At 45.7% G+C, this 10,000-nt stretch overlaps 3 protein-coding genes across 3 annotated transcripts in view; 2 read left to right on the top strand and 1 right to left on the bottom strand.

Moving 5' to 3' along the window:
* Window positions 1–2,828, top strand: part of ENH_00002610 (ATP-binding cassette protein subfamily B member 2, putative) — a gene marked incomplete at both ends in the record, with an annotated part of 10,375 nt that extends 7,547 nt beyond the window's left edge. Inside the window, 9 exons of the mRNA XM_013583965.1 lie at window positions 124–202; window positions 581–705; window positions 832–948; window positions 1,193–1,288; window positions 1,425–1,573; window positions 1,802–1,901; window positions 2,118–2,254; window positions 2,399–2,562; window positions 2,692–2,828. Coding sequence (XP_013439419.1) covers window positions 124–202; window positions 581–705; window positions 832–948; window positions 1,193–1,288; window positions 1,425–1,573; window positions 1,802–1,901; window positions 2,118–2,254; window positions 2,399–2,562; window positions 2,692–2,828 — 1,104 coding nt within the window. The remainder of the gene's footprint in view (window positions 1–123; window positions 203–580; window positions 706–831; window positions 949–1,192; window positions 1,289–1,424; window positions 1,574–1,801; window positions 1,902–2,117; window positions 2,255–2,398; window positions 2,563–2,691) is intronic.
* Window positions 2,829–3,626: 798 nt separating this feature from the next.
* Window positions 3,627–7,278, bottom strand: ENH_00002620 (thioredoxin, putative; the record flags this gene model as incomplete). Its single annotated transcript, XM_013583966.1, has 5 exons — window positions 3,627–3,782; window positions 3,983–4,298; window positions 4,445–4,689; window positions 5,047–5,238; window positions 6,862–7,278. The coding sequence occupies 5 exons, from the start codon at window positions 7,276–7,278 to the stop codon at window positions 3,627–3,629; spliced, it is 1,326 nt and encodes a 441-aa protein (XP_013439420.1).
* A 2,422-nt stretch (window positions 7,279–9,700) lies between these two features.
* ENH_00002630 (ubiquitin carboxyl-terminal hydrolase isozyme L5, putative) overlaps window positions 9,701–10,000 on the top strand; it is a gene marked incomplete at both ends in the record, with an annotated part of 3,372 nt that continues 3,072 nt past the window's right edge. Inside the window, one exon of the mRNA XM_013583967.1 lies at window positions 9,701–9,982. Coding sequence (XP_013439421.1) covers window positions 9,701–9,982 — 282 coding nt within the window. The remainder of the gene's footprint in view (window positions 9,983–10,000) is intronic.

The raw sequence follows: 10,000 nt of genomic DNA on the forward strand, positions 1-10,000 counted from the left end.
TTATATATATATATATATATATATATATATATATATATATACTTCCGTGCTGGAAGCTACTGTGCTTTTTGCTAGAAATTGGAAAGCAAGTGTAGCTTTCCTTTGGGATGACATGTGCCACAGGCAGTAAACTTTTTCGTGAACTGTCTCGCGTTGTGGTACGGCGGCAAGCTGGTGGCTGAAGAGGGTGTGAAATCCGAAGGTGGGTTTTAAAAAGTTAGAAAATGTTCAGAACGCTGGAATTCTTCTTGAAAGATTTTCAAGAATCTGCATGCACTTCGGGTGTGAACTGTTTCTGAAGGTCCAGTGGTCACTCAGACAATCTCGCAATGACTTTGGGGTCCCGTGCGTTGGACAAACTGTTCTTTTCATAATTGACTTGGTTTTGTGCATTCTTTTTGAATAATTCTAAAGAATGTGCACTCATTTTGCGTGTGAACTGTTTCTGAAGGTCCAGTGATCACGCAGACAATCTTCACAAACTGTTCTTTTCATAATTGACTTGGTTTTGTGCATTCTTTTTGAATATTTCTGAAGAATGTGCACTAAATTTGCGTGTGAACTGTTTCTGGTGGTCCAGTGATCACGCAGACAATCTTCGCGCTTACTTTCGCGGTCTCATCCGTTGGACAAACTGTTCTGTTCACAACGGATTCGGGGAAAGCGACGGCTGCGGGTCGCCGTGTGTACGGCTTAATAGACCGAGTGAGTTTCAGTTTTTGTTTTTTTTAGAATTTGTCTCGACTGGGAAAAGTCCAGAATATGAATTTGTCTCAGTCTTGAAATGCACAATTTTCCGAAAATGTTGGGCTGGCCGTTGCTGCTACTCAGCCCTCCGAGATCGACGTGCGCGACTCGGGAGGAAAAGTCTTAAGCCACGAGACATTTAAGGGAGTTATAGATGTTGACCGCATCAACTTCACTTACCCCACGAGACCCGACAATAGAGTGAGTTGGAGCTGCTGCTGATTTCGCAATTCTCTGGTCTAACAGGCAGCAAACTTATCCTCGTTGAGAGTTTACTTTACTCTAATATGCAGCAAATTAACCCCTATTTGGGAGATTAGTTTGTTCTGAAAAGCAGCAGAGTAATATCCTTTCGGAAGATTAATGTGCTGCTTCTGCTGCTGCAGCAGCGAACAGTAACTGCTAGCAAGTGAAGGGTTTTCGGTCCTTTTTTGCACAATCGCAGGTATACAGAAATCTCACATTCTCCATTAAGGAAGGCGAAGCTGTTGCTTTAGTCGGGGCTTCGGGGTGTGGAAAGTCAACCATTGTGCAGCTGGTGGTAAGTTGAATTCCGCGGACTTTGCTGCTGTCGAGAAGGAGGATTCAGCCACAAGGCTTCAGATCCTGGAGAATAACTTACATTTTTTCGATTTAAATTTGAATATATTGGCATATTTGCATTTGTTTCGCGACAGGAACGTTTTTATGACTTGAAAAGCACCTACAAAGTCAAGCCGACATCTCAGTCAGAGCAGGAGGAGCCGAACAAAGGTGTTGAACGCGTGCACATCAGCGAGGGGAGGATTCTGCTGGACGGCGATGACCTTCGCGAACTTAATGTTGTGTAAGTGGCCGCAATTTAATAATTTAACTTATTTTTCGTGCTGAAAATGAGCACCCTGAAAGATTTGACCCCAGTGCTTGGGTTTTCAGGGTTTAGGGTTTAGGGTTTAGGGTTTTGGCGTTCAGGGTTTAACGCAGAGGGCTTAGCGCTTAGCGCTGAGGGTTTAGGGTTTTCGAGTTTAGGGTTTTGCGGTTCAGGATTTTGTGCTTTGCCATGTGGCTTCCGCAGGTCAGTCCGCCAGCAGGAGGGTCTGGTTAGCCAAGAACCTGTTCTTTTTGACATGACAATTGAAGAAAACATTGCGATATCCAAGCCAGGGGCCACTCAGGTACATGAGGTTTCAAATGCAAGAAGTTTCTGAGTAATGCAGGAAATGCAAACAGTATTGTGGTGCTGTGTTTCCGTGGCTGTTGGCTTTCTGAAGACGAAACGACATTCATTCTTTGCCGGAGTTTTCCCAGTGCAGCGATTTCCGGTTCTTATTGCATGTGGCGGAGCTTTTGCTGCTCGCAGAATTCATTTTGCTGCTTCTCTTGTGCTGCAGGAGGAAATTCGGGAGGCGGCGAAGCTCGCGAATGCTGCTGGATTCATTTCAACTTTCCCCGACGGTTACAACACCAATGTGGGATCAGGTGGAGCGCAGCTATCTGGAGGGCAGAAACAACGGATTGCAATTGCAAGGTGTGTTCTTTTTTGGAAATACTTCTCGAAATTGTGTTTATTGTTGCTTTTTGTGCTTCCCTTCTACCTAAAGCAGCCCAGCTGCAAGCTGGAAAGCTGAATCCCAGGCAAACAGGTCTTCTGTCGACGGGCTGGTTTCTTCAGAGCGCTCATCAGAAAGCCTCGTCTTCTTATTTTAGATGAGGCCACATCTGCACTGGATGCGGAAAGCGAAAAGATAGTGCAGCAGACGATTGACGAGCTGCTGGCTGCGGAGAAGCGCAGCACGATCATAATTGCCCACAGGCTGTCCACTGTTCGCAACGCCGGTGAGTGCGTTTCTCGTGGAATCTTCATAAAAACTGAACCATTTGGCATTAAAATTGCATTTTAATGGAAATTAAAAGCCTTTCGAAGCTCTTTAGAGCCTAAGTGCGCGTCGAGGCTGCTGCATTCAGACAAAATCGTGGTTCTGACGAACGAAGACAAGCGCGGAAGCCGCGTCGCGGAAGTGGGAACTCACGACGAACTGATGCAAATCAAAGGCGGATTGTACAGAACTCTCGTTGGACTTGCCAACATTCGTTCCGAGTGACTGCTTGAGGCAGTTTGTATACAGAACTAGCGAAGCTGCACAGCGCGAGTAAAGTATGTGATCTGCTGCGCCCTCGCGGCGCTGCACGGCGGCCCAGCTGCCCCAAAACTCCGCATTTTTGTTTCCTAAAGTTGCAAAATGCGGCCAACTGCAGCTTCTCTTCACTCCGCACAGCAAGACTTGTTCTGCCAGCAGCTCCTCTCCAGCGTGGGCTCTCCTTGTGAAGTTTCCCCAGCGTTCTCGAGAGCCTTTTGCTGCAGCGGCCGCGCAGGCCGCTGCAGCAGCAGCTTTAGCTTTTGCAGCTTTCCGCAAAAGTGAATGTTGAATCGTCAAACTTTAACAACTGCCATCGGATCTGCCTTTTCGAAACGCATGCAACTCTCTTAGTGCAGCAAGCCTTAGTGGCTGCCTTGCTAGGAAGTGCAGCAACTTTTCTAACAAAGAAACTCCAGATCTCTCTAGAATGCAACAAGTCCTGCAGCCGCAGCCCCCCGACCCACAAAATTTGTGCCAAATTGGCACACAAGTCATTTGTTTTTGTATGGAGCGCTTCCCAGGCGCAGAGTTGTGCACAAGTTGGTTCAGCTGGCTGCAGCGCTGCAGAGCAAAGAGTTTGCACTTGTGTCTGGAAAGCGGAATGCAGTGAAGATCTGGCTTTCCCCAGCGAACTGTGGCGGCCACTTTTTCTTTTTTCTCTTTTTCCTTTTCGTTTTCAAGTCTGCAGCTGCGCGAGCCTCTGCGGGAAGCTGCGGGCGCCCCTCACGCGCCCCGGTAACTGCCGAAACCGGAGGGCGCAGTCTAAAGCTCTTCTTTCTTTGTGTCCGGCTTTTTCGCATCTTCTTTTGCCTCTTTTCTGTCCACAAACTTCGGCACTTTTGCCTGAGGCACAATCTTGAATCGCGCATCTCCACTTGAGATGGTTCCCAGCATTTTCCGGATGTGCGGCTTCGTCGCCTGCGCACATGTGCACGCAAACCTCGACCACCACATAAACATTAACTGAGTTCTTCCAAAGATAAAATCCCCTCAAAAATATCAAATTGAACTCTTTTAAGGACTCCAGAGTGTCTCGACAGCACCCCCCAGCCCCCGCGATTCAGAAATGCCTTCGCTGCACAAGAAAGCTGCAGCCGATCCGCTGCGAAGCTCCTCACCGGCAAGTCGGCTGCGAGCTTCAGAAAGCGAACTTTCTTGTGCGGATTAACTGCGACGACAGTGGGGGTGTTTTTGATGTCGAAGAGCTCAGCCCATTCGGTTTCCGTGTCGAGGTCGATCCACATGAAGCGGAAGTCCGGCCCCTTGTCTTGGTGGCCCTCGTAGTCTTCCTTCAGCGACTCCATCATTTCCTGCTCCTCAGTGGTCAACTGCCGCCCCCTCTTCGCCAGCATCACGCAAACGAACTTGTTGCTTTTCTTGAAGCAGATGTCTTGGCTGGACTGTTTGGTCAGTTCCGGAACCGGTTCAACTTTCCTGAATCCGCGCGGAAAGCGGCAGAACTTGAGCGCGAACGCCGCTAAAAAGAAAGAAAACTCTTTATTATTGTTATTTTAAACAATAAGGATGCTAATTAACTGAAGTTGAGAATGAATCGAGCTTCCGAAGTGAGAGAAACCCACCAAGGCTGCAGCTCCGGGTCGATTTCAGCGGGAGGCGCAGTGTCTGAGAAGCCGCCGCCCATGACGAAAGTTTCGGAGAAGACATTCAGCCAGTCGAAAAGCTTTTGAAATTCAAAAGCGCCTTTATAAACTTCATCTTTTTTGTCTTTTCTCACGACCACCAAGTGCGGAAAGCTGGTCACTTTGTACTTCTTCACGGCCTCAGGAAACGCGTCTTTGTTCAGCAACACGAAGGCCAGCTTGTCCTGAAGCAAGCAGCAGCAAGTCAAAACAAGTTCATTCCGCGGCAAACAAATAATACTTCTGAATTTACTTTTGAATATTCCTTCAAACTTTTACTTTTGAATATTCTTTCAAACTTAATTTCGCTCCAGAATCACACCAATGACGACGGCAAAGCTCCAGCAAAGGCAGCAAAAATTGTGCAAAAAATGGCAAGACTTGTGCGGAAAAAGGCAGAAAATGCGCAGAAAAAGGCAAAACTTGTTCAAAAACTGGAAAACTTTGCCTAGAAAATGGAAAGACTTGCTGGAAAAAGGCAAAACTTGTTTAGAAAGTGGCAAGTTGGACTGGAAAGTGGCAGTTTGGGAGAAGTGGCGGACCTTGAAGGCGTTGCTGAGGGCCTTGAGGAGAATGGAGGGCTTGGTGAGTTTGTCGGAAAAGAAAAGAGCTTTTGGCATTTGAACAGTCGAGGCAATGAGGGCCTCGAGCTCTTTTTGGTTCGCCACGGACTTCACATTCGAAGGAATCAAAGGCCGCACCGCCTTCGACAAACTCTCCACGTCTTTCGGGCCCTAAGCGCAGCAGCAGCACCGCAAGCAGCAGCAGCAGCTGCAGCAGCAGCTGCAGCAGCAACAGCAGCAGCAGCACTTGCTGCAGCAGCCACCAGCAGCAACTGCAGGAGCAGCAGAAGCTGCAGCAGCCACCAGCAGCAACAACAGTAGCAGCAGCAGTAGCTGCAGCAGCTGCAGCTTTGCAGCAGCAACTCTGCTGCAGCAGCTGCAGCAGCAACTCTCTTGCACGAAGCCACTGCAGCAGCAAGCTCGGCAAGAGGCCATACAAGTCCAGACTTAACTTGAACTCGAATTAAAATTTAATTGAAATTCAATTAAAATTTAATTAAAATTTAATTAAAATTTAATTAAAACTTAATTTAACTTGAACTAAAATTTAAATAAACTTGAATTAAAATCTGAAATTCAACTTGAACTAACATTGAACTAACTTGAACTAAACTTCACTAAAATTCAATTGAACTTGAACTTAATTTGAATTAAAATTTAATTACACTTCAACGAAAATTAAATTGAACATGAATTGAACTTGAATTAAAATCTAATTGAGCTTCAATCAAACTCCGATTAAAATTAAGTTAAACTTGAATTGAAATTCAATTAAACTTGAATTAAAGTTTCACTAAATTAAAATGAATTAAAATTGATTAATTTTGGATTAAACTTGAATTAAACTTTTATTGAAATTGAATTGGAGTTGAATTGGATTTAAACTCAACTTGAACAAAACTTGAATTAAATTTGAAGTTGAAAATAATCAGAAAAGAATTAAAAAACGAATTCCACTTAACTCCAACTTGAATGAAACTTGAATTAAAACAGAATTAAAAACGAATTAAATGGAATTAAAGTTGAATTGAAATGGACTTGGACAAAACTTGAATTAAATTTGAATTGAAAAAGAATTAAAAACAAATTGAAAACGAATTAAAACACAATTGAAACTGACTTCGAGTTGAATTGGACTCAAATGCACAGAACTTGAATTAAATTAAACAAAACAAAATCAAAAAGGAATTAAAAGAATTAAAGTGAAACTGAAGTTCAAAATCAAAAAAGAATTAAAAGAATAAAAGTGAAACTGAAGTTCACTTGGAGTTGAATTCGACTTGAATTCAACTGAGACCGAACTTGAACTCAAAAAGGCTTAACAGCGAATTAAAATGAAACAAAATAAATAATAAAATTAAAAATGAAACAAAAAAATAATAAAACTAAAAGATGAAACAAAAAATAATAAAACTAAAAAGTGAAACAAAACAAATAATAAGAACTAAACAAGAAATGAAGAAGAACCAAATAAGAACTAAATAAGAACAAAAGGAGAACCAAATAAGAACTAAAGAAGAACCAAATAAGAACTAAAGAAGAACTAAATAAGAACTGAATAATAAGAACTAAATAGAACAAAAGAACAACAAAATAAGAACTGAATAAGAACTGCAGAAGAACCAAATAAGAACCAAATAAGAACCAAATAAGAACTGAATAATAAGAACTAAATAGAACAAAAGAACAACTAAATAAGAACTAAATAAGAACCAAATAAGAACTAAATAAGAACTAAATAATAAGAGCTAAATAAGAACTAAAAGGCGCATTGGTGGGAATCGAACCCCCCACCTGGTAGGCGAACTGGGGAAGTGGAAAAGGGGGGAAAATGACGATTTGGGGGAGGGGCTGTTGGGCGTGTTCTTTGCAGAGTTTTGAATTGTGAGAACAGTCGACAGCGAGGACTTGAACGAAGCCTTTCATTTTTTTGGCGAAGTGTTCGTACACCTCAACGAGGGCTGGGGTGTCTGCGGAACTCGGGTCGAAAAACAAAACTGCAAACACAGAACTGTCCCGAAACTTGAGGACTTTGCCGCTCCAAGTGGCCTCGGACACGAGCCCGATGGAGTGCTGCATGGGGTCGATCAGCGGCCGCGCTGCTGCTGCTTGCTGCTGCTGCAGCAGCAGCAGCAGCAGCAGCAGCGGCGCTGCAGCAGCGGCGAAGCTGCGCAGCAAACTTCGCTTTCCTAAGCCAACGCCCAAAGCCATCTTCAAACTTCTGCGACAAGTCCAAGTGGAAAGCTGCGGCCTGCCTCTGGCCTCTCCCGGCTTTGGCTCGCCTCCGCGCTCAAGTCTTTGCAACTCTTCAAAAGAAAAGAAAGTCCACGCAGGCCTGCTGCTGCTGCTGCTGCTGCTGCTGCTGCTGCCGCTGCTGCTGCTGCTGCTGTTCGCTCAGGGGGCGCAGGGGGCTGCACGCCGCCGCTGGGACTGCGACTTCTCTCGAACTCCGCCGCCTCTCGACTTCAAGTCTTTTCCCTTTTCTCCTTTTCTTGCAAATTCAAAACTCGCTGCTGCTTTCTTTACCACCGCCGGCCCCGCGTCGCAGTCACTCCCCGAAACCCCGACTCGCGCGGGAGCCCCGACGCCCGCAACCCGCCCTCGGGCGCCTCCTTTTCTTCCCCTTTCCTCTTCAAATGGTATTTTTTTGCAAATATTTCTTCCACTTTGAAAAAAAACCAAAAAGAACCCGCGTCTTCGCTGCCGCGCCGGCGACTCGCTTCCCACCGACTCCGGGGAAGCGCTGCCCGCAGCACTTCCCCGGAAACCGCCGGAACCCTCCAACTTTCCACGTCTTGCGCTTTTTAAACACAAAATAAACTTCTTTTTGTTCTTTTCGAAAGCTTCGCAATTATAAAACTGCCGCTTTCTCCCCCGCGGCCTCCCGCCAGTTCTGCACAACCAAACTGGAGCGGCTGCGGACGAATGGGGTGTACGTACACCTCAACTCTTGTTCAAAAAGAGTGGAAAGCTCGCCAAAGTAGCCTTTTGGCCATTTAAAAAGATTTAAATTGCTGCTGCTCGTCTTTAGAGGGCTCAGTGCATGCATTCAGAGGCCAGAACAGCGCTCAGCGACAGCTACAAGACACTGCAACTCTGCAACAATTTCGAGACTAAGTGCCTTTTCTTTGCTGCTGCTGGGGGCCCTCAGCAGCAGCAAAAGGGCTGAGTTGAAATCTTTTAGTTTAGTTTGCCTTTTAAAGCCTCGGGAGCTCTCACAGTTCATGTGTATCTACAGTTGAAGTCGGGGAGCTTTTAAATTCCAATTTGGAGTTCACTTTTGCGATTTTATATTTCTAATTTAACTCCAGGATCGAGGGTTTAGGGTTTAGGGTTTAGGGTTTATCTTCTTGTCGAAAAGTTAAAACTGAATTCGGATTCTTCCAAAGTTTGCAATTGCCGTCTGAGCAGATGCCTCTCAGACTCTGTTCGCAACTTACTCGCTAGCTAGCTACCTGGCTAGCTAGCTAGCTAGCTAGCTAGCTAGCTGGCTAGCTAGCTAACCAACTAGCTAACTAACTGGCTAGCGAGCTAGCTAGCTAGCTGGCTTGCGCTGACTCCCCAGTAAGTAGGAGTGGAGTGTTTGTGACTCCAAATAAAACAAAATAAATTTTATGAATTCCAAGTTGTGAAATCCAAATTAAAATTTAGGAGCTTTTCGACTTGAGCTGTAAGTACAGATCGGTTGCAATTAATTGTTTAAAAAGTGGAAACAGCGGATTAATAGGCGGACGAACAGCCAGCTAGCTAGCTGCAGTTAGCTGGCCGTTTGTACACAGAGCTGGCTAGCTGGCCAGCTTGCCAGCTAGCGAGACACGATACAAATCCCAGGGGTGGCTAGCTAGGCTGCTTTGCTTATATGAAATGAATAAAAAATTGCTTTTTTAGACGGAGTTCTTTGTTTGCAAGAGCCCCATTGGGCGCAGCTTCTTGCCCTTGTTTGGTTTATAATTCTTTTTTGGATTTTGCAAGAGAAACAAAAAAGAATTCAAAGACAGAAAAGTGTGCGGAGAGAGAGCTGGAGGCGTCAAGTGCTCGCTGGCCTCGATCTGCTGCCAAGAAGGCGGGAGGGCGTTCAAATGCGGAAAGAAAAGAAGAGGTTAATTAAAAATGAAAAGAAATAAAGGCGGAACTTGGCTCTGTGCGCCGCTGCGGAAGTTTGGGGTGTATGTACACCGGAGCTGCATGCGCCCCCGGCGCCATTTCCCAAGATGGCAGCGACAAAACTGAGACGGACAAGAAAATAAGAAGTGAAGTGGAATTGAAGTTCCTATTTGGTTTCTTTTTGCGTATTTTTAATGTTTTATGAGGCGAAGTGGCCAGGTTTTAGCGGGGCTTCCGTGGGCGGCTGCGGCGTTGGGGTGTACATACACACCGCTGGCGTGTGCGCTTTTCTGCGATTTGCGCTTTTAATTAGACGAATTAAAAGTTATTTTGCGGAAGCAAATTGAATTTGCGGTGTGGCGGCGGGCGCTGGGTTTTTTTTGCGGGTTTTTTTTTCGCGCGGAAAAGTTGCACAAAAAGCTGAATCGGGCTGGAAAATCGGAGTTTCTTTCGGATTTTTTGTCGAAAAGACTTCAAAAAGTCGATTTAGTGTTTATTTTTTGCTTTTAAAAGACAAATCGCGTCGAAAATGGCCGCCGACGACCACTCGGGCTGGTGTTTGATCGAAAGCGACCCCGGGGTGTTTTCGGAGCTCGTGGAACTGCTCGGAGTCCGCGGTGTCGCCTTCGCTGAGGTGTACGGACTCGACAAGGAGGCCTTCCAAGCCCTCGAGGCCGAGGGCTCTCACAGAAAAGTTTTGGGATTTATTTTTCTCTTCAACTGGGGCAAAGACAAACTCCGCCGCAGCAGCGGCCAACCCCGCGCCCCAGCGGACTCCCAACCGCCCCCAGACCTTTTCTTCGCTGCCCAGGTGAAGGGGCCTTCCAAC

Source organism: Eimeria necatrix, genomic scaffold, assembly GCF_000499385.1.
Source record: "Eimeria necatrix Houghton genomic scaffold, Enh_scaff107, whole genome shotgun sequence".
In the NCBI taxonomy this organism is placed as follows: Eukaryota; Apicomplexa; class Conoidasida; order Eucoccidiorida; family Eimeriidae; genus Eimeria; species Eimeria necatrix.